This window comes from Pelobates fuscus, unplaced genomic scaffold, assembly GCF_036172605.1.
Source record: "Pelobates fuscus isolate aPelFus1 unplaced genomic scaffold, aPelFus1.pri H_2, whole genome shotgun sequence".
Taxonomy (NCBI): Eukaryota; Metazoa; Chordata; class Amphibia; order Anura; family Pelobatidae; genus Pelobates; species Pelobates fuscus.
The window spans coordinates 655,488-680,997 of NW_026961991.1; the positions used below are offsets into that span (position 1 = coordinate 655,488).

The 25,510-nt window shown below is 42.5% G+C and overlaps 1 protein-coding gene across 1 annotated transcript; it reads right to left on the bottom strand.

Moving 5' to 3' along the window:
* Nucleotides 1-3,948: 3,948 nt before the first annotated feature.
* On the bottom strand, nucleotides 3,949-25,510 carry LOC134585312 (transmembrane protein 214-A-like; the record flags this gene model as incomplete). The annotated part of the gene is made up of 14 exons (XM_063440732.1): nucleotides 3,949-4,569; nucleotides 5,222-5,373; nucleotides 10,147-10,315; nucleotides 10,393-10,489; nucleotides 10,715-10,832; nucleotides 11,184-11,294; nucleotides 11,925-11,973; nucleotides 15,228-15,319; nucleotides 17,249-17,390; nucleotides 23,600-23,701; nucleotides 24,301-24,382; nucleotides 24,839-24,944; nucleotides 25,022-25,104; nucleotides 25,376-25,510. Coding segments are annotated over 14 exons (1,565 nt in total), but the record flags the coding sequence as incomplete, so codon positions are not given.

A 25,510-nucleotide genomic window follows, 5' to 3' on the forward strand; every position in this document is an offset into this window, starting at 1 on the left:
GAGCTGGGAATAATGTATAGAATGGGATTAGTGCTGGGAATAATGTATATAATGGGATTAGTGCTGGGAATAATGTATAGAATGGGATTAGTGCTGGGAATAATGTATAGAATGGGATTAGAGCTGGGAATAATGTATATAATGGGATTAGTGCTGGGAATAATGTATATAATGGGATTAGTGCTGGGAATAATGTATATAATGGGATTAGTGCTGGGAATAATGTATAGAATGGGATTAGAGCTGGGAATAATGTATAGGATGGGATTAGTGCTGGGAATAATGTATAGAATGGGATTAGTGCTGGGAATAATGAATAGAATGGGATTAGTGCTGGGAATAATGTATAGAATGGGATTAGAGCTGGGAATAATGTATAGCATGGGATTAGTGCTGGGAATAATGTATAGAATGGGATTAGTGCTGGGATAATGTATAGAATGGGATTAGTGCTAGGAATAATGTATATAATGGGATTAGTGCTGGGAATAATGAATAGAATGGGATTAGTGCTGGGAATAATGTATAGAATGGGATTAGAGCTGGGATAATGTATAGAATGGGATTAGTGCTGGGAATAATGTATATAATGGGATTAGTGCTGGGAATAATGTATAGAATGGGATTAGAGCTGGGAATAATGTATAGAATGGGATTAGTGCTTGGGAATAATGTATATAATGGGATTAGTGCTGGGAATAATGAATAGAATGGGATTAGTGCTGGGAATAATGTATAGAATGGGATTAGTGCTGGGAATAATGTATATAATGGGATTAGTGCTGGGAATAATGTATAGGATGGGATTAGAGCTGGGAATAATGTATAGAATGGGATTAGTGCTGGGAATAATGTATAGAATGGGATTAGTGCTGGGAATAATGTATAGAATGGGATTAGTGCTGGGAATAATGTATAGAATGGGATCAGTGCTGGGAATAATGTATAGAATAGGATTAGAGATGGTAATGTATAGAATGGGATTAGTGCTGGGAATAATGTATAGAATGGGATTAGTGCTGGGAATAATGTATAGAATGGGATTAGTGCTGGGAATAATGTATAGAATGGGATCAGTGCTGGGAATAATGTATAGAATGGGATCAGTGCTGGGAATAATGTATAGAATGGGATTAGTGCTGGGAATAATGTATAGAATGGGATTAGTGCTAGGAATAATGTATAGAATGGGATTAGAGCTGGGAATAATGTATAGAATGGGATTAGTGCTGGGGATAATGTATAGAATGGGATTAGTGCTGGGGATAATGTATAGAATGGGATTAGTGCTGGGGATAATGTATAGAATGGGATTAGAGCTGGGAATAATGTATAGAATGGGATTAGAGCTGGGAATAATGTATAGAATGGGATTAGAGCTGGGAATAATGTATAGAATGGGATTAGAGCTGGGAATAATGTATAGAATGGGATTAGTGCTAGGAATAATGTATAGAATGGGATTAGAGCTGGGAATAATGTATAGAATGGGATCAGTGCTGGCAATAATGTATAGAATGGGATTAGTGCTGGGAATAATGTATAGAATGGGATTAGACCTGGGAATAATGTATAGAGTGGGATTAGAGCTGGGAATAATGTATAGAATGGGATTAGTGCTGGGAATAATGTATAGAATGGGATTAGTGCTGGGAATAATATAGATAATAGGATTACAGGTGGGAATACTTTATAGTATATGATTATAGCTGGGAATAATTTATATAAGAAGTTATAGGATAATAGCCATTGCACGGGTGAAAGCGGTACTGTAACCTTATGGGGTCTTGGCATTTTTTGCAATTGTGACCACTCCTTGTGGTCACCACCATGAATACCATAGCACCCAGTGCAACCTTCTCAGCTCCTGGTGCATCTACCCGGAGCACACGTCAGTGGTGTACTGATGTGTGTGGAGGATATCAGAAGGCCACAGGAGCCTTCAAACACAATAGATTTTCCTTCATAGGTGTCATTAGTGACAGCTATGGGAAATGACAAAACGTGACAGTGGTAGCTCCTCCTATTGTCAGGTTTAGGACAAATGCTCAAGACCATGAATCCCTACTGTATCTTCTAATACGTTCTGACTGTGTTGGAATCTCAGCACTGCTGTAACGCCTTTAGACTCCTCCCCTGAGTAAACAATCGTCAGTGCGCGTTACTGTATTTATGCTGTGGCGAAACCAACCTCGCCACTGGGCATTGGAGAGGCCTGTTTGCCCGCCTCCTGCCTGCTGACTATGGCCCCTGGGAGATTTGACCCTTTAAATACAGTATTTGGGCATATTGTATTTTATTATGCTGCTGCTGGCCCTTTAAGAACCATTTAGAGGACATACTGTGACTTTTGGGAACAATGCCCCTTTAAGACTATGGCCCTTGGAAGATATTGCCTGTTAAAGAAAATTTTAGCAGATTGGATTTTAAAAGACTTGCTGCCCCTTTAAATTGTATTGGAGCAGTTCTGCAGCTTTAAATTGGCACTTCGGATGCAGCCGAAGTAGTCGAAGTTGCCGCCATTCGACAAACGAACATGTGGCGGCGGCCATCTTTGTTCATTCGAACGAGGTTAGCGGTATGTGTAGCCAAATCCATGGAACTGAAATCGGCTACACATTTCAACGAATACCGCTGACCCTTACCTTCTCCTACACTCAGTTTTCAGACACAGTCCTGTTCGGCAGTTTGAACTCACTGTTATACTGAGCCAAATGCACGAATGGCCCCGTTCGTGCATTCGAATGGGACTTAGTCATTTTTTCAGTGTGAAATTGACCGACCGCACAGCCCAAATCTATGGAACTGTTTTGGGCATGAAAATGTGCCTGCGGTCGGTCACAAAGGACTTCCAGCTGACTTTTGAACTAATGGAAGGATTTGCATGATTTTTGAGTATGTTTATGTTTCAGGTACGCTGAGTAATATGTAATTTTTATGAAGATGTATATTTTATTGGATGTATATTTTTAAAGTTATAGTACATGTATAAAGACTTTTTTTCCTGTTTTTGATGGTTATGTTAACCCATTGTGTGCCATGGTTATGTCACGATTTTGTGTATAATTGCTGGGAGTGTTTTCTGTGGTGTACGTGTGTCATTGGTTGCTCTGTGGAACCCTGTGGGCAGTGCTGGGTTTGTGCATTGGGAGTGGGGGAGGCATGTGTGTGCCAGCACAGGCAGTTCTGCTTGACCCTCAAAACAAAGTGTCGTCTCGTTATTGGGGGAATTGGATTGTATGCCGATTGCCAGGAGCGTAAGCTGATCGTATGCTTTTCCTGTCCAGCTGTTTACAGCATTCATACGCTTGAGAACATTCGTATGCTTCATCGGTGGTTGTGGTGTCTGCTGCAGTGCTTGGAGTCCTCAGGAAGCGCTAGGAGCATCCTTCAACAGAGGTACCCAGTCGGGGTGCCAGGTGATCCGTTACATATGCTTTTTCTAAAGCAATATCAAACAATATTTTCACTTCCTGCTCATTTCTGGTCTATATGTGCAAGTCTACCTTTAACCCTTTCCCTACGAGCCTACGATTATCACCGTCTTCAGAACTCCTATAAAGAAAGAGTTAAACTTGTTTGAACCGGTTTATTTCCTGTTCGAACAGAAGACTAAATGTAGAAATTTTACCATTATTGCTTCCAAGATATAAAGCAGCATTTGTGGGATTCTATTACCATATCGATATTGTATCCAACATTATATTATGTTCTGACCATCTCTACACCCGTTACAGGGAGAGGGTTCTTACTACCACACCTGCACTAAGCGGCCCAACACTTAGAGAGCAAACATCATCCATTTAGTGGCATATGATAGGAATACCGCAAGATGAATTCATTTCCACAGAGAATCTGATGACATGAAATATGTCTGCTCATCCAATTCAGGGTCCAGTCCACGCAGCGTGCTGAGCAGCCAAAGGAAATCTCATGGACAGCACATGGTTTGGGGAAAAAGTTCTTTATTTGGTTAAAAACAAAATCAGTGGCTGCTGGGGCCAACCAACATACCTATGACAATCGCCAACAAACTTAGCATTTTATTCCAAGCCATACTAGAATCCACGCTTTGGGTTCTTGGCAAGTTGCTGGTATTTGGGAGATCTCGAGATCAGGTCCACAGGTTTAGTCACAGGGAGAGGGTTTCCACCATATACTTGGTAATACTTTCCAGGGTCCTGTACAAAGAGCCCCGGACAATGCTTGAACACAGGTTAATCCCCAGGAACTCATTTAAACAGAGGCAAAAGCGGCAGGTGTTCACTGAATTAGCTCTAGAATATACACAGAGAACAGATAAAGACCCTTTGTGGTCCCTCCAGCTGGGGCTCAGTTTTGATCATCAGAGAGCCAATCACACAGAATTTGTATTCCCCCTCAATCATACAGTTTTAAGATCATCCGAGGGGCATTCCTGAATCAATGTCCTCCACGTGTCTTTAGGACCCAGCTATCATTGCCAGAGCCCAGTTTTTAACTGCCAATGTAGCCTTCAGCAAATACGCCCAGGATGAATGGGTGATGCGGCTCACGTGGCCCGTTAAACAATTCCAAGACACTTCACCACTAGAAAGAGGAAATTAAGACAAAGATCAGTGAGAAACATGTTTGCGTTTACAATTTTAATCATTTTAGAGAAAAGGGATGTGGGGCGGGGGATACCAGGGAGGCCTTTTCTCAAATTTTTTTTTTTATAAAATCAACTTTATTGAAAAAGGGCTGAAACTAATGCGAGTTTGGCATCCACTTTTACATTCCATGTAGCTGTCCCTCTCAGGACACAGAGTGCCCAGCTTTCACATTAGTCAGTGGACAGACGATGGTACACAAAGCCACAAAAAGAGAAAGCATGCAGAAAATAATACAGGTATATTTTCTTTAGGGTATATCTACTGAATTGGTTAAAAACAAAATGGTGTGTTTCTTTAAATAGAGAATTTTGGTCCCCAGCAGCCTGGAGAACAGCCTCCAACAACAATGTAACAATATGGCTACTGTTCCAATCTGCTCCACAAAATAATCATTGGAGGCCAGGCTTCAGGCTGCCGAGACCATCTATTAAACTGGGACCTGCTGTCCAGAGACGACATGCCCCATAACCACTTCAGTCGGTTGTAGTGGTCATGATGTCTACAGGTTTCCCTTTAACCCTGTTCATACTGGCATTGCAGAAAGGAAATATTCATTTAGTAGGATACAGAAAGCTCAGTGTGCTTACTTGCATGAATCAACATATTGCTGCCATACTCTGTGAAGGGTTTCCTCTGTGTAGCCCACGGCTGGGAGCAGGTAACTTCGATGGAGATAGAGTAACAGCTCTCGCAGATACTCAATGAGCTGATACAGAGAGTCTGGGATCCGTGACTGGACCTGATGAGAGAGAACATTAATATCTAAATAATTAGGCTGTGGTGTTGCACAAATGACAGGGGATATTAAATATTTGTGTATGTTTGAAATGACATTTCTCCGTGGTTATCCAGTATTATAAATACACAGCTGCTCTTCCATGTCAATGTTCAAAATATATTTAGTTATAAAGACGTTAACCCATAAACCCTTCAAAGATGGAAGCAATTGTCCAAGTTCTGAACCATAACAAGACATAGAAACCTAGAATGTGACGGCAGGTGAGAACCATTCGGCCCATCTAGTCTGACCTAGAATTTGTGCTGTGTGTTTGATCCACCGTAATTTAAGGTTTCTGTAAGTGCCCCCATGCAGATTATAAATTGTTTTTTTCTATCAGTATACCCAATAACAATCGGTGTGAATACAATTTTAAACATGGGGAAATGCATTTTTTTTTTTTTTAAACATTAGAATTTTACACACCCAGTTCAACTAATGAAAAAGAATCCGGATTGTTAAATTCCAAACTTAAACCTTATCCCTAAATCTAACCCCACCAATAACCCTCTGCTAATAGAAATCCTGATCTCACAAGATGGGTTCCCTAGTTAAACCACTAGACCGTGGTCTGTGGTAGCCATCTACTGGTTGTTTACGGAATTACATTCACTGTAATAATGAATGGATCCTGCTTCCCAGTTAAACACGGTGATCTATGCTGGGCAGCTGGAAAAGAATTCAGATTCAAAAGAAAATACTTTGCAAATAGTCCGACGCGTTTCCTCCAGAGACAAACATGCAGTTATCAGTATAAACGTTTTTTTCATCCCTGCTAAGTATTTATTTGATTTTGAAATTGAAGGCAGCTCCAGTATGCCGAGAATCTTTCAGATGGGAGTTCCAGTGTATATGGGGATATGTCTTGTAAGTGCGACCAATAAATGTTATCCTTTTTAAACATATCAGGATCTACTCTGTGTCCACTTCTCTCTCTCCATACATACATTGGATGGGACAATAAAGGAGAGAAGAGTGCTCTATATTGGAGGATCTTAAGGGATTCTATCAAGCATTTTCTTTCTGTAGATATTGCTGTGTATTTTGTATTTAATGTATGTGTAGCAGAACCCCTTTGGCTGTCCCATCTATTCCCTTTTATTGTTGGCACTGCAGAGGTTTTCCTGTGCCTGGATTATACAGAATTACATACAACTATTTGTGGCCATACTTTGTTCGTTATAAGGATATATCAGCTTGCATGTGAACAGCTATATTCACCATACGAACAAAGTACCGAACAACCGGACCACCCTGGTGTGAAGAATGGGTGTAATTTACCTCCCTGATTGCTTGTCTCATTCCCTTGAACGCACGAACACTCTGCTATATTCCCTGGGTGGCCGGCATTTCGGCAGCCGAACACGTGGCAGCGGCCTTCTTAAACCCGCGAACAGCGGTGTTTGGTCGTCGAGTGTCTGGAACTCAAAATGGACACTCGACTAACCGAACACCGCTAAGACCTCCAGAGCTTCAGACAGTACCGATTGAAACGCACGAACGACCCTTCGTTCGGTAGGATGAATCCCACGAACTAGGGGATTCATCCGGTTACCAACTTAACTGTGGATGGTATAGCCTTTCGGGACTTTTGTGGCACGAATTGAGACCGACCGCAGGTCCAGATCTCATGGAACTATTTTCGGCTACTTTACCCATGCGGTCGGTCAAAACTTTACCTTCTCATAACTCCCGAACCCCTGGTCTGATCTGGGTGATTTTTTGATATGTTCCTCACCCAGATCAGGGCTACCAGGGGGTACCATATTTAAATGTGTATCTCACATATTTGGGGAACATCTAAGAAGTGGGGAAAAGTATGCACTGTATAATTGGGTTAACTGTTAATCTAAGGGGAGGAGATGTGTGGGAGGTAATGTCTATGTGATTGATTACTGTACGAATTGTGGTGAATCCCTCCCTTGCATGGGAGAATCTCATAAAAGCAGGAATGTTGCCATTAAACCTCAGTTCGGGGGGCGGAGCTTGACCAGGATCGTGAACGGCCGCCATTTCACGGAGCTCCGTGTGTCCCAGCTGCAAAAAACCCGACAATAGGGGACAGATCATCTCTCCCTACCTGCTACAGGCTGTCACCAAACAGGGCAGACGACCAGGAGAGGACCTATGCCGTTTTTTCAGCCGGCGAGGGTCAGGAGACAGAAACGAAGACTTGAGGCCTCCAAGCCCACTCTGAACCCGACCTGGTCGGATCTGCTGGACTGCTGGCGGCCTCCAGGGGCACCGGAGGCTGAATTCTTCCAAGACACCCCTCAATCACACCCAGCACAGATGGGTAAACGGACCCAGAAGCCCCCCATGGAGCCACAATCGGGTTCCAGGGATATAGGGGCCCTGTTACAGAGAAACCAGGCAGCAAAAATGGCGGATCACAGATCACCTCAAACTCCAACAGAGTCTGCACAGCCAGACCCCTAGCCAGAACAGGTACCTAGTACTGCAGAGAGCGCAGAGGGGTCGGCACCAGTCACTCAGCGGGACTTCCGTAATCTGGTCCAAGAGCTTAAGACGCTTCTGGCGACAGACGTGGCAAGTATCAAAGCAGACATTCAGGCAGTGGACACCAGGGTTAAGGCCTCGGAAGAGGACATAGCATCACTCAGACAGGGGCTCTCAGACCTCCAAGCTACAGTTCTAACCATGCAAACACACCAACAGGCCCTCTCACTCCATTACACCGCTCTTGATGACAGGTCACGGCGCAACCACCTGAAAATCAGAGGGATCCCGGACACAATCATGCCGGATGAACTGCACCACTATGTGAGGCGCCTAGTGCCCCAGGCCCAAGCCCAAGCCAAGAAATTTTCAATAGACGGGATATACCGCCTACCGGCTGCTGGCGGACCCACCTCTACAGTGGCGAGAGACGTGATAGTCCGATGCTCCACTTCACATGACAAAGGAATCCTGATGACAGCGATGCACGGCAAGACGCCACTACCCCTCGAGGGGCACAATCTCTCATTCTACCAGGACCTCACCAGGTCCACATTGCAATGGCGACGATCCCTGCAACCGGTCACAAGCCACCTAAGAGCAACCGGAGTGGAATACCACTGGAGATCCCCTAGGTTCCTAGTAGTCAACCATAAAGGGACTGTGCATAAACTCTCATCGCTGGCTGAGGCATCTACTTTTTACAAAGCCCTGGGAATCCAGAACCCGCAGACTCAACCTGAGCGACACCTCAGAGCCAGAGCAGAAGTGCCCTCAACGACACCCGACCCGGCAACTAGAAACTTGAACTCTCAAGGGAACATACCTACCCCATAAGGCACAAGCACCAAAAGTTCACCCCAGTTATTCCTTTTGCATAGCAGACATGGCAACATAGCACACACCAGACGGACACAGTTACGTGACAACATAATAAAATGCACTGCTTAGATGGTGCAGACACCACTCAAACCGCAGAACAAACGCAACCCCCCCCCCCACCCCCCCGACACCCCCTTGGTTAGGGGCACATGTAGAAGACAGCCCGCCATCACCACCCCGAATGGGGTACACACCTTCATACACACGCTAGCGACTGATCTCCCTAAGCTAACTATACCCACTTGACAGAATACCAATGCACTCGGACTGGCTACGGGGACGCGTACGACAACCCAGTCCCACACATATGCCTGTAATGTATGATTACGTACTCCCCAACCATCTTTTTCTCTTCTGTATCCCAAAATGCATTGATATGAAAACATTTTAATAAAAAGAGATTGACAAAAAAAAACCTCAGTTCTACTCCTGATACTGTGTGTCGTGCAGTGATTGGGAAAGGTGATGGGATGCTATTGGATTTTATTGCTGATTGTGCTGGATACTCTCTTGGATTTATTACTTGTTCCTGCATTCTTTTAACATATTAGTGGAGTTATGCTGTGGGAAATCAGCTCTCCGCTACAATGTAGACTTAGAGTCTTTGATGTATCTGCATTTAAAAGAATTAAGGGTAATTGTTATCCTATAACTGTTATTACAGTGTGTTCCTCACTGATGTTACTGTTTGCTGGGCAAAAGTGTGTTTTACATGACCATTCTGCCGGCCTTGCACAAATTAATGATTTAGAATGTCAACTTAGTAAACGAAATGTTTTTGCTGCTACAAAGTATGGGCTGGAAAACAATTGTGGAGGTTTGTGTGCAACAAAGATGGAGGTGTTTAATATTAATGAAAGAAATTGTGCTGTATTCCTGCAAAAATGTCTCTACAGAGCACATGGTGGATGCACAGGGACTTGTACTACATCAGGCCTGTCCAACCTGCGGCCCCCCAGATGTTGCTGAACTACAACTCCCATGATTCTTTCAATGAAACAGATAGCCAGGGAATCATAGGAGTTGTAGTTCAGCAACATCTGGGGGGCCGCAGGTTGGACAGCCCTGTACTACATGAAACTAATGTGACCCATTCCTTAAAACGTACGGAGGTTACTGCACTGAGCAAACAACTGGAATAGGAGGCATTTTAACAATCTAATATGTGAATCTATTTTGATTTTATTTTCATTACATGAGTGGTGTAGAAACCGCTGAAAAAACAAACCACATATACAATATCTGTGTGTGCACATTAGAGGGAAGGAGGACAGTAAAAGGCTCCAGCCATAATTGCACTTCTTATTGAACAAAACCTTTTTGACATGACGGCTTTTGACAAATTTACTGTTGCCAAGAGATGACTGAGTTTAAATGATCTTGGATTCTTACCCATTCAATAAAACACGGCAAATTGTCAACGACAAAGTTAATGAACGATGAGCATTTTCCAGACATGTATACGGCTCCTTCCTTGAATTTTACCCAAAGCAGCTCAAGGTGCGGCCCCAACACTTCAACTGCTTGAGAGTAATACAGAGGGACGTGTGCCTCTAACCAGCTGCAAAGTAAAAGAAAGGCATGTCACCCATGGGCTTCCTGCTACAGACACATCATCTCATGCCCGTTGCCACTCACCTATGGCCTTGCTGGCATACATGTGACGTTTTGCTCCACGCCAGCTGGATACCAGGCAGGAGGCGAGACTGGTGGAGCAGTTTTGCCGATGAAGATGCTGGAATAACATGAAGATCAGAAACGGGTTATGTGTGTATAGTAAACTGGTAACCATTAATAGGCAAAAATAATAAACTTTGTGCCAGGGACATACAAGTAACCCTGCATGGCTGTGGATGTTCCCACCATTCCCAATAAGAGGGGGTATGCCCCCTTTAAATGGAAAGAATAAGTCAGAAGGAAGACAGGAAGATTCTTACAGAGTAAAAAGGCCAAAGCTTACCTTCAAAGCTTCCGTGTGTCCTAATATCATGGATCATAAAACCCGATATAAATACAAGTGCTACAAGGAAGATTCGAAACCAAGGAATTCCACGACCCTTCATCTTCTGTGTGAGAGCCTAGAACACAGGGAGAAGACACTGCTGTCACATTGAGTAAAACTCTTCACCTTCTCGGAACATTAAATGCCGAAAGAGACCATGATTTTAAAAAGCAAAAAAAAAGCGCAGACCGATTGCATGGCAACGTAGACAAATTATAAAAGGTGGGCATGAGGGCGGAGAGTTAACTCAGCGTTTCTAAAGATTGGAACATTCGTCATCTCATAGCATGCCCAGACCACAGGGGGAGAAATCTATTTCACAAAATCCCAGCAGTCCATGACCCCGAGCTTCTCAAACCACGAGACTATAACTCACTACTTGAACAGGCTATCGAGATTCTAGTGTCTCTCTCACACAAGCTCTTACCTGGCAAGTTTCTTCACAAGTTTCAATATCTCTCACATTGTGACCTTTTGCAGAAAATTCTCCATTTGTAACGTTAAAGGACTGAACAGTCTCTTGCAGAGATTTCCGCATCTATAGGATAAAATAAAACACAAACACTGGATGGAAAATAGAAACTTCCTGCAAGGCATAGATAAACCAGTGGTGGATAGTAAAAGACTGCCAGTGGGAGTATGAGAAGAAAAATAAATAATTTGCCGTCCTGGAAGGTCCAAAAGCAATCAAACAGGATGAGTGGCACGGCAGGGAGAAGGGATACTGCGTAATGACCGGTCTGCTCTGTAATTACCCAGAATCCCAGGCCGGTAAAGTGATACAGTGTAACGACCGGTCTGCTCCATTATTACCCAGAATCCCAGGGATACTGTGCAACGACCGGTCTGCTCCATTATTACCCAGAATCCCAGGGATACTGCGCAACGACTGGTCTGCTCCATTATTACCCAGAATCCCAGGGATTCACTGTGTGAATTTACTTCTGCGCATATGCAATTTAATCATCTCAGATTTGGACAGGAACAGATAGACATTTAAACATATTTGTTTATTTAAAATAATCTATATCACAGGCAGGTAAAGGGATACAGCGTAAAGTACCGAAATACAATCTGTACACTATGTGAATTTTAAAGCATTTATAAGTCTTAATACATTCTAGACATATGAAAACCCCAGAACAGGCATTAAATGTTATCCACTCACTGTTTTTGAGGACGTGTCCCAGGTATCAACAAGATGTTGTAAAAGGAGACTGAAATATAAGATGTGACATGTTACAATATTACTGAAAGCCCACCCAGTCGGCGCCGTTATTACCAAGAAACTAAAACAGGTTACAAAGATACCCGTCACAGCAATAACACACAAGCCATTATACGCAGCACCTAAGGCTGCACACGTTCTAGTGACCAGTGTTAAAAACACACAAACCAATCCCATTACTAGACTTGAGGACACAATATCTATAGAAACACAGCTTAATGACATCCGAGCTAAGAACCACAGGACTGACCAGTTACAGATACACAGAGAAAGAAAATCTGTGAGCAGTCCGTATACCGAGTACTGGTAAACAGGCACAATAGCCCAGCTGTGCAAGAATTAGCTATAGCTACAGCATAAACCTACACAATCATTACTATATTATACTAGGACTATAACCATAACCATACACAGTCATTACTATACTATCACTATTACTCTAACCAGTCATTACTGTACTATTACTCTAACCAGTCATTACTGTACTATTACTCTAACCAGTCATTACTGTACTATTACTCTAACCAGTCATTACTGTACTATTACTCTAACCAGTCATTACTGTACTATTACTCTAACCAGTCATTACTGTACTATCACTATAACCATACAGTCATTACTGTACTATCACTATAACCATACAGACATTACTGTACTATCACTATAACCATACAGACATTACTGTACTATCACTATAACCAGTCATTACTGTACTATCACTATTACTCTAACCAGTCATTACTGTACTATTACTCTAACCAGTCATTACTGTACTATCACTAGAACCATACAGACATTACTATACTATCACTATTACTCTAACCAGTCATTACTGTACTATTACTCTAACCAGTCATTACTGTACTATCACTATAACCATACAGACATTACTGTACTATCACTATAACCATACAGTCATTACTGTACTATTACTAGAACCAGACATTACTATACTATCACTATAACCAGTCATTACTATACTATAACCATACAGTCATTACTATACTATCACTATAACCATACAGACATTACTGTACTATCACTATAACCATACAGACATTACTGTACTATCACTAGAACCAGTCATTACTATACTATCACTATAACCATACAGTCATTACTGTACTATCACTAGAACCAGTCATTACTATACTATCACTATAACCATACAGTCATTACTGTACTATCACTATAACCATACAGTCATTACTGTACTATCACTATAACCATACAGTCATTACTATACTATCACTATAACCAGTCATTACTGTACTATCACTATAACCATACAGACATTACTATACTATCACTATAACCATACAGTCATTACTGTACTATCACTATAACCAGTCATTACTGTACTATCACTATAACTATACAGACATTACTATACTATCACTATAACTATACAGACATTACTATACTATCACTATAACCATACAGTCATTACTGTACTATCACTATAACCATACAGTCATTACTGTACTATCACTAGAACCATACAGTCATTACTATACTATCACTATAACCAGTCATTACTGTACTATCACTATAACCATACAGACATTACTATACTATCACTATAACCATACAGTCATTACTGTACTATCACTATAACCATACAGTCATTACTGTACTATCACTAGAACCAGTCATTACTGTACTATCACTAGAACCAGTCATTACTGTACTATCACTATAACCATACAGACATTACTATACTATCACTATAACCATACAGACATTACTGTACTATCACTATAACCATACAGACATTACTATACTATCACTAGAACCATACAGACATTACTATACTATCACTAGAACCATACAGACATTACTATACTATCACTAGAACCATACAGACATTACTATACTATCACTATAACCATACAGACATTACTGTACTCTCACTATAACCATACAGACATTACTGTACTATCACTAGAACCATACAGTCATTACTGTACTATCACTAGAACCATACAGACATTACTATACTATCACTATAACCAGTCATTACTATACTATCACTATAACCAGTCATTACTATACTATCACTATAACCAGTCATTACTATACTATAACCATACAGTCATTACTATACTATCACTATAACCATACAGACATTACTGTACTATCACTAGAACCAGTCATTACTGTACTATCACTAGAACCATACAGACATTACTATACTATCACTATAACCAGTCATTACTATACTATAACCATACAGTCATTACTATACTATCACTATAACCATACAGACATTACTGTAATATCACTATAACCATACAGTCATTACTATACTATCACTAGAACCATACAGTCATTACTGTACTATCACTAGAACCATACAGTCATTACTGTACCATCACTAGAACCAGTCATTACTGTACTATCACTAGAACCAGTCATTACTGTACTATCACTAGAACCAGTCATTACTGTACTATCACTAGAACCATACAGTCATTACTGTACTATCACTAGAACCATACAGTCATTACTGTACTATCACTATAACCATACAGTCATTACTGTACTATCACTATAACCATACAGTCATTACTATAACCATACAGTCATTACTATAACCATACAGTCATTACTGTACTATCACTATAACCATACAGACATTACTGTACTATCACTATAACCATACAGTCATTACTATACTATCACTATAACCATACAGTCATTACTATACTATCACTATAACCATACAGTCATTACTATACTATCACTATAACCATAGACATTACTATACTATCACTATAACCATACAGACATTACTGTACTATCACTATAACCATACAGTCATTACTATACTATCACTATAACCATACAGACATTACTGTACTATCACTATAACCATACAGTCATTACTGTACTATCACTATAACCATACAGTCATTACTATACTATCACTATAACCATACAGACATTACTGTACTATCACTATAACCATACAGTCATTACTATACTATCACTATAACCATACAGTCATTACTGTACTATCACTATAACCATACAGTCATTACTATACTATCACTATAACCATACAGTCATTACTGTACTATCACTATAACTACTATCACTATAACCAGGCATTACTGTACCATAACCATACAGTCATTTTATTACATATTGAATGGTCTGATCACCATTAAAGGATGCATTTATTATTTACACAGGATGGAGGAATGTAACTCATTGACCGACTGCCTCCAGGTAACTTACTAGGACTGCGGTAAGTGCTTGGCATATAACTGGCGCCACACATTGAAGCTCAGTGCATCAAGGTTTAGACACTCACTGAGACTCCGCAGCAGCTGGAAAGAAAATGAGAAAATAAACCAACCATGTAGATCTCATAACATAGCATTGCTAGGAACACCAAGATATCACATAACGTAGCACTGCTAGGAACCCCACATTATCACATAACGTAGCACTGCTAGGAACCCCACAATATCACATAACGTAGCACTGCTAGGAACCCCACAATATCACATAACGTAGCACTGCTAGGAACCCCACAATATCACATAACGTAGCACTGCTAGGAACCCCACAATATCACATAACGTAGCATTGCTAGGAACCCCACAATATCACATAACGTAGCACTGCTAGGAACCCCACAATATCACATAACGTAGCACTGCTAGGAACCCCACAATATCACATAACGTAGCACTGCTAGGAACCCCACATTATCACATAACGTAGCACTGCTAGGAACCCCACAATATCACATAACGTAGCACTGCTAGGAACCCCACAATATCACATAACGTAGCACTGCTAGGAACCCCACAATATCACATAACGTAGCACTGCTAGGAACCCCACAATATCACATAACGTAGCATTGCTAGGAACCCCACAATATCACATAACGTAGCACTGCTAGGAACCCCACAATATCACATAACGTAGCACTGCTAGGAACCCCACAATATCACATAACGTAGCACTGCTAGGAACCCCACAATATCACATAACGTAGCATTGCTAGGAACCCCACAATATCACATAACGTAGCACTGCTAGGAACCCCACAATATCACATAACGTAGCACTGCTAGGAACCCCACAATCTCACATAACGTAGCACTGCTAGGAACCCCACAATATCACATAACGTAGCACTGCTAGGAACCCCACAATATCACATAACGTAGCACTGCTAGGAACCCCACAATATCACATAACGTAGCACTGCTAGGAACCCCACAATATCACATAACGTAGCACTGCTAGGAACCCCACAATATCACATAACGTAGCACTGCAAGGACCCCCACAATATCACATAACGTAGCACTGCTAGGACCCCCACAATCTCACAAAGTAGCACTGCTAGGAACCCCACAATATCACATAACGTAGCACTGCTAGGAACCCCACAATATCACATAACGTAGCACTGCAAGGAACCCCACAATATCACATAACGTAGCACTGCTAGGAACCCCACAATATCACATAACGTAGCACTGCTAGGAACCCCACAATATCACATAACGTAGCACTGCTAGGAACCCCACAATATCACATAACGTAGCACTGCTAGGAACCCCACAATATCACATAACGTAGCACTGCTAGGAACCCCACAATATCACATAACGTAGCACTGCTAGGAACCCCACAATATCACATAACGTAGCACTGCTAGGAACCCCACAATATCACATAACGTAGCACTGCAAGGACCCCCACAATATCACATAACGTAGCACTGCTAGGACCCCCACAATCTCACAAAGTAGCACTGCTAGGAACCCCACAATATCACATAACGTAGCACTGCTAGGAACCCCACAATATCACATAACGTAGCACTGCTAGGAACCCCACAATATCACAACGTAGTACCGCTAGGAACCCCACAATATCACAACGTAGTACCGCTAGGAACCCCACAATATCACAACGTAGTACCGCTAGGAACCCCACAATATCTCATAACGTAATCCCCATCCAGTGTTACATACTATGGAAAACAGGTCAGACTAAATGGGTCGGTTCATCTTTCCAATAAGCTTAAACCAGTTGATTGTAAGTGGAGGGTACATAATAGAGTGTACAATCTTCCTGTATAAAGCCGTGTATACCATCCCCCTGTTAACCACAACACCCTATACCACGCATTGAGCCTGTAATCCATTACACTGAAACAGTTGAAACCAACTTCCTTCACTCCACTAAAACATCAAGTCAACATTCTGGAATGTCTAGTGCTGTGCCCACACCTCTTTCTTCATGTCTGTTGGACAGTTTGGGGTGGCTCTAGAAAGGAATGACGGGAAGTAAGTATGAAGAGTGCTCTCTGGTGTGGCGCCAAATGCCAGGACTTTCAGTCTCGGGTACAAGTCTCGCAGCTGTGACTGTTGGCTGCAAAAAATACAAACAGTAAAATGGATACAGTCTATTAAAATGAAATAAATGTTAGTGGTATTCAGTGACAATATAACGTATGTGTGTGATACAGGGAGAGACAGATAATATAAACAGGGACTGTACCTGTGTGTGTGATACAGGGAGAGACGGATAATATAAACAGGGACTGTACCTGTGTGTGTGATACAGGGAGAGATGGATAATATAAACAGGGACTGTATCTGTGTGTGTGATACAGGGAGAGACGGATAATATAAACAGGGACTGTACCTGTGTGTGTGATACAGGGAGAGATGGATAATATAAACAGGGACTGTACCTGTGTGTGTGATACAGGGAGAGACGGATAATATAAACAGGGACTGTACCTGTGTGTGTGATACAGGGAGAGACGGATAATATAAACAGGGACTGTACCTGTGTGTGTGATACAGGGAGAGACAGATAATATAAACAGGGACTGTACCTGTGTGTGTGATACAGGGAGAGACAGATAATATAAACAGGGACTGTACCTGTGTGTGTGATACAGGGAGAGACAGATAATATAAACAGGGACTGTATCTGTGTGTGTGATACAGGGAGAGACGGATAATATAAACAGGGACTGTACCTGTGTGTGTGATACAGGGAGAGACGGATAATATAAACAGGGACTGTACCTGTGTGTGTGATACAGGGAGAGACAGATAATATAAACAGGGACTGTACCTGTGTGTGTGATACAGGGAGAGACAGATAATATAAACAGGGACTGTACCTGTGTGTGTGATACAGGGAGAGACGGATAATATAAACAGGGACTGTACCTGTGTGTGTGATACAGGGAGAGACAGATAATATAAACAGGGACTGTAACTGTGTGTGTGATACAGGGAGAGATGGATAATATAAACAGGGACTGTACCTGTGTGTGTGATACAGGGAGGGATGGATAATATAAACAGGGACTGTACCTGTGTGTGTGATACAGGGAGAGATGGATAACATAAACAGGGACTGTACCTGTGTGTGTGATACAGGGAGAGACGGATAATATAAACAGGGACTGTACCTGTGTGTGTGATACAGGGAGAGACGGATAATATAAACAGGGACTGTACCTGTGTGTGTGATACAGGGAGAGACAGATAATATAAACAGGGACTGTACCTGTGTGTGTGATACAGGGAGAGACAGATAATATAAACAGGGACTGTACCTGTGTGTGTGATACAGGGAGAGATGGATAATATAAACAGGGACTGTACCTGTGTGTGTGATACAGGGAGAGATGGATAATATAAACAGGGACTGTACCTGTGTGTGTGATACAGGGAGAGACAGAGAATATAAACAGGGACTGTACCTGTGTGTGTGATACAGGGAGAGACAGATAATATAAACAGGGACTGTACCTGTGTGTGTGATACAGGGAGAGACGGATAATATAAACAGGGACTGTACCTGTGTGTGTGATACAGGGAGAGACGGATAATATAAACAGGGACTGTACCTGTGTGTGTGATACAGGGAGAGACAGATAATATAAACAGGGACTGTATCTGTGTGTGTGATACAGGGAGAGACGGATAATATAAACAGGGACTGTACCTGTGTGTGTGATACAGGGAGAGACGGATAATATAAACAGGGACTGTACCTGTGTGTGTGTGATACAGGGAGAGACGGATAATATAAACAGGGACTGTACCTGTGTGTGTGATACAGGGAGAGACGGATAATATAAACAGGGACTGTACCTGTGTGTGTGATACAGGGAGAGATGGATAATATAAACAGGGACTGTACCTGTGTGTGTGATACAGGGAGAGATGGATAATATAAACAGGGACTGTACCTGTGTGTGATACAGGGAGAGACGGATAATATAAACAGGGACTGTACCTGTGTGTGTGATACAGGGAGAGATGGATAATATAAACAGGGACTGTACCTGTGTGTGTGATACAGGGAGAGACGGATAATATAAACAGGGACTGTACCTGTGTGTGTGATACAGGGAGGGATGGATAATATAAACAGGGACTGTACCTGTGTGTGTGATACAGGGAGAGACAGATAATATAAACAGGGACTGTACCTGTGTGTGTGTGATACAGGGAGAGACGGATAATATAAACAGGGACTGTATCTGTGTGTGTGATACAGGGAGAGACGGATAATATAAACAGGGACTGTACCTGTGTGTGTGATACAGGGAGAGACGGATAATATAAACAGGGACTGTACCTGTGTGTGTGATACAGAGAGAGACGGATAATATAAACAGGGACTGTACCTGTGTGTGTGATACAGGGAGAGACGGATAATATAAACAGGGACTGTACCTGTGTGTGTGATACAGGGAGAGACAGATAATATAAACAGGGACTGTACCTGTGTGTGTGATACAGGGAGAGACAGATAACATAAACAGGGACTGTACCTGTGTGTGTGATACAGGGAGAGACGGATAATATAAACAGGGACTGTACCTGTGTGTGTGATACAGGGAGAGACAGATAATATAAACAGGGACTGTACCTGTGTGTGTGATACAGGGAGAGACAGATAATATAAACAGGGACTGTACCTGTGTGTGTGATACAGGGAGAGACGGATAATATAAACAGGGACTGTACCTGTGTGTGTGATACAGGGAGAGACAGATAATATAAACAGGGACTGTACCTGTGTGTGTGATACAGGGAGAGACGGATAATATAAACAGGGACTGTACCTGTGTGTGTGATACAGGGAGAGATGGATAATATAAACAGGGACTGTACCTGTGTGTGTGATACAGGGAGAGACAGATAATATAAACAGGGACTGTACCTGTGTGTGTGATACAGGGAGAGACAGATAACATAAACAGGGACTGTACCTGTGTGTGTGATACAGGGAGAGACGGATAATATAAACAGGGACTGTACCTGTGTGTGTGATACAGGGAGAGACAGATAATATAAACAGGGACTGTACCTGTGTGTGTGATACAGGGAGAGACGGATAATATAAACAGGGACTGTACCTGTGTGTGTGATACAGGGAGAGACGGATAATATAAACAGGGACTGTACCTGTGTGTGTGATACAGGGAGAGACAGATAATATAAACAGGGACTGTACCTGTGTGTGTGATACAGGGAGGGATGGATAATATAAACAGGGACTGTACCTGTGTGTGTGATACAGGGAGAGACGGATAATATAAACAGGGACTGTACCTGTGTGTGTGATACAGGGAGAGATGGATAATATAAACAGGGACTGTACCTGTGTGTGTGATACAGGGAGAGACAGATAATATAAACAGGGACTGTACCTGTGTGTGTGATACAGGGAGAGACAGATAACATAAACAGGGACTGTACCTGTGTGTGTGATACAGGGAGAGACGGATAATATAAACAGGGACTGTACCTGTGTGTGTGATACAGGGAGAGACAGATAATATAAACAGGGACTGTACCTGTGTGTGTGATACAGGGAGAGACGGATAATATAAACAGGGACTGTACCTGTGTGTGTGATACAGGGAGAGACAGATAATATAAACAGGGACTGTACCTGTGTGTGTGATACAGGGAGAGACAGATAATATAAACAGGGACTGTACCTGTGTGTGTGATACAGGGAGGGATGGATAATATAAACAGGGACTGTACCTGTGTGTGTGATACAGGGAGAGACGGATAATATAAACAGGGACTGTACCTGTGTGTGTGATACAGGGAGAGACAGATAATATAAACAGGGACTGTACCTGTGTGTGTGATACAGGGAGAGACGGATAATATAAACAGGGACTGTACCTGTGTGTGTGATACAGGGAGAGACAGATAATATAAACAGGGACTGTACCTGTGTGTGTGATACAGGGAGAGACAGATAATATAAACAGGGACTGTACCTGTGTGTGTGATACAGGGAGAGACGGATAATATAAACAGGGACTGTACCTGTGTGTGTGATACAGGGAGAGACAGATAATATAAACAGGGACTGTACCTGTGTGTGTGATACAGGGAGAGACGGATAATATAAACAGGGACTGTACCTGTGTGTGTGATACAGGGAGAGATGGATAATATAAACAGGGACTGTACCTGTGTGTGTGATACAGGGAGAGATGGATAATATAAACAGGGACTGTACCTGTGTGTGTGATACAGGGAGAGACGGATAATATAAACAGGGACTGTACCTGTGTGTGTGATACAGGGAGAGATGGATAATATAAACAGGGACTGTACCTGTGTGTGTGATACAGGGAGAGACGGATAATATAAACAGGGACTGTACCTGTGTGTGTGATACAGGGAGGGATGGATAATATAAACAGGGACTGTACCTGTGTGTGTGATACAGGGAGAGACGGATAATATAAACAGGGACTGTACCTGTGTGTGTGATACAGGGAGAGACGGATAATATAAACAGGGACTGTACCTGTGTGTGTGATACAGGGAGAGACGGATAATATAAACAGGGACTGTACCTGTGTGTGTGATACAGGGAGGGACGGATAATATAAACAGGGACTGTACCTGTGTGTGTGATACAGGGAGAGACAGATAATATAAACAGGGACTGTACCTGTGTGTGTGATACAGGGAGAGATGGATAATATAAACAGGGACTGTACCTGTGTGTGTGATACAGAGAGAGACGGATAATATAAACAGGGACTGTATCTGTGTGTGTGATACAGGGAGAGACGGATAATATAAACAGGGACTGTACCTGTGTGTGTGATACAGGGAGAGATGGATAATATAAACAGGGACTGTACCTGTGTGTGTGATACAGGGAGGGATGGACAATATAAACAGGGACTGTACCTGTGTGTGTGATACAGGGAGAGACGGATAATATAAACAGGGACTGTACCTGTGTGTATGATACAGGGAGAGACAGATAATATAAACAGGGACTGTACCTGTGTGTATGATACAGGGAGAGACAGATAATATAAACAGGGACTGTACCTGTGTGTGTGATACAGGGAGAGATGGATAATATAAACAGGGACTGTACCTGTGTGTGTGATACAGGGAGAGACGGATAATATAAACAGGGACTGTACCTGTGTGTGTGATACAGGGAGAGATGGATAATATAAACAGGGACTGTACCTGTGTGTGTGATACAGGGAGAGACAGATAATATAAACAGGGACTGTACCTGTGTGTGTGATACAGGGAGAGACAGATAATATAAACAGGGACTGTACCTGTGTGTGTGATACAGAGAGAGATGGATAATATAAACAGGGACTGTACCTGTGTGTGTGATACAGGGAGAGACGGATAATATAAACAGGGACTGTACCTGTGTGTGTGATACAGGGAGAGACGGATAATATAAACAGGGACTGTACCTGTGTGTGTGATACAGGGAGAGAAGGATAATATAAACAGGGAGTGTACCTGTGTGTGTGATACAGGGAGAGACAGATAATATAAACAGGGACTGTACCTGTGTGTGTGATACAGGGAGAGACGGATAATATAAACAGGGACTGTACCTGTGTGTGTGATACAGGGAGAGACGGATAATATAAACAGGGACTGTACCTGTGTGTGTGATACAGGGAGAGATGGATAATATAAACAGGGACTGTACCTGTGTGTGTGATACAGGGAGAGACGGATAATATAAACAGGGACTGTACCTGTGTGTGTGTGATACAGGGAGAGACGGATAATATAAACAGGGACTGTACCTGTGTGTGTGATACAGGGAGAGACGGATAATATAAACAGGGACTGTACCTGTGTGTGTGATACAGGGAGAGACGGATAATATAAACAGGGACTGTACCTGTGTGTGTGATACAGGGAGAGACGGATAATATAAACAGGGACTGTACCTGTGTGTGTGATACAGGGAGAGACAGATAATATAAACAGGGACTGTACCTGTGTGTGTGATACAGGGAGAGATGGATAATATAAACAGGGACTGTACCTGTGTGTGTGATACATGGAGAGACGGATAATATAAACAGGGACTGTACCTGTGTGTGTGATACAGGGAGAGACAGATAATATAAACAGGGACTGTACCTGTGTGTGTGATACAGGGAGAGATGGATAATATAAACAGGGACTGTACCTGTGTGTGTGATACAGGGAGAGATGGATAATATAAACAGGGACTGTACCTGTGTGTGTGATACAGGGAGAGACGGATAATATAAACAGGGACTGTACCTGTGAGACAGAGAGTTATGTGGCATGAAGGCAAAATCAAGAAGAGGGAAAAAGTCTTTAGGGCCAATCATTCCAAACCCTTTCGTGAGGTTTGGGTGCATTCTGAAAAAAGAGAAGAGATTAATCTATACACAGCACATTGTTGTATATTGCAAAAACTGCTAAATATCCATTATTTTGTATTAACCTCTCCTCCAGATTTCAGAGGATTTTGATGAGCGGCGAGAGCCAGATGTCATCCCTAGAGAACATGGTGTAAGACTGCAATGTCCGCTGTGAGAGATATTACAATAAAATACTGCTGTCTGCACCAGCACACACAGAGTTAAGGAAATACTGCTGTCTGCACCAGCACACACAGGGTTAAGGAAATACTGCTGTCTGCACCAGTGTCCCCCATTCCCTATACAGGTTACAGACAGGATAACTCACAGCCGTGTCCCCCATTCCCTATACAGGTTACAGACAGGATAACTCACAGCCGTGGCTCACCCTCCTTTTCTTATACAGTTTACAGTTCAGGATGCTACTGAGATAGCTCACAGCCTATGCAGGTTACAGTTCAGGATGCTACTGGTTTCCCCCCATAGTCTATACAGGTTACAGACGTGATGACTCACAGCAGTGACTCCCCCCACCCCCACCCCCACCCCCCATTCCCTATACAGGTTACAGTTTGGGATGATACCGAGATAACTCACAGCAGCAGGCGATCCAGGTAGGAGATAGCATAGGGCGACAGAGGTTTTTTTCCTAGGACTGGAAGCATTATCCCAAGCCACACTACAAAGAAGACACACATATAGTAACACATACATGGAGAGGATAGCGTGCAGTGTCACGGTTTAGCACAGCTACCTGGGATTCCAAGCATCTCCAAGATGTATGACAGTTAAACAGCCACTTGTACCACAGACAGGATAACTCACAGCCGTGGATCCCCCCCCCCGCCACCCCATTGCCTATACAGGTTATAGACAGGATAACTCACAGCCGTGGATCCCCCACCCCATTACCTATACAGGTTACAGACAGGATAACTCACAGCGCGCAGCAAGGCTTGGTTGTATTAACCTTAGAATGTTATCTGGATTGGGAACCATATTAATTTAGTACAGGGAAGGTCAAATGATAAGACCTCAGGGGTCAGAGGACCACAACTCTTACAAATGTGGGGATCTACCTATTGGCCGCCCTCCAGTTACGCATAAGCCATAATTTACTGAAAAGAATACAAACCTTTCAACCCCTCAGTGAGGTCTGCGAATCCTGCCTGCCCCACTGACCACATGATGGTCAGACATTTCATTGGCTTTTTCTCGTGTTCACATAGATAATCAAAGTACTGCCAAGAAGGAGAATGGTGATTAGAGTTTACAAAGCACAGAATGAATACAGAAATTCACAGAAAACGAGACACACCTTTTTCAGATTGCCCGTCACAGTTTTGGGTTTGTCCAGCAGAACTGCTTGGATACAGATCCTGTAGCCATGTAAAGACTCGCCTGACAAAGCCGAACACAAGATATCATTACACCTGCACAAGCAGTAACCTTTAACCTTTTCTAACAGAGCCCGACACCTTGCGTGACCCTGAAATAAGTCAATGATTAATTGGTAGTACTTCACAAAACAGGAGAAACCGTTGAGTACAGACGCGAACTTTGCACGAATAAAACCATTTAATACAGGACAGAGCATCACCAAGTCCTGCCATCTGCGTGAATGATCTATACTATGCCCCACCTCTTGCGCTCACTGGCAGCTCAATATTACCTTTAGGTTTCTCCAGCTCTTGTAGCATTAAGGAGATGCAGTGATCCACAAATACATCCAGAACGCCATTAGCCTTGCCCACCAGAGATCGGATAATGTTCCTCAGCTCCTTACTCACCAGGCAGTACGGATAAT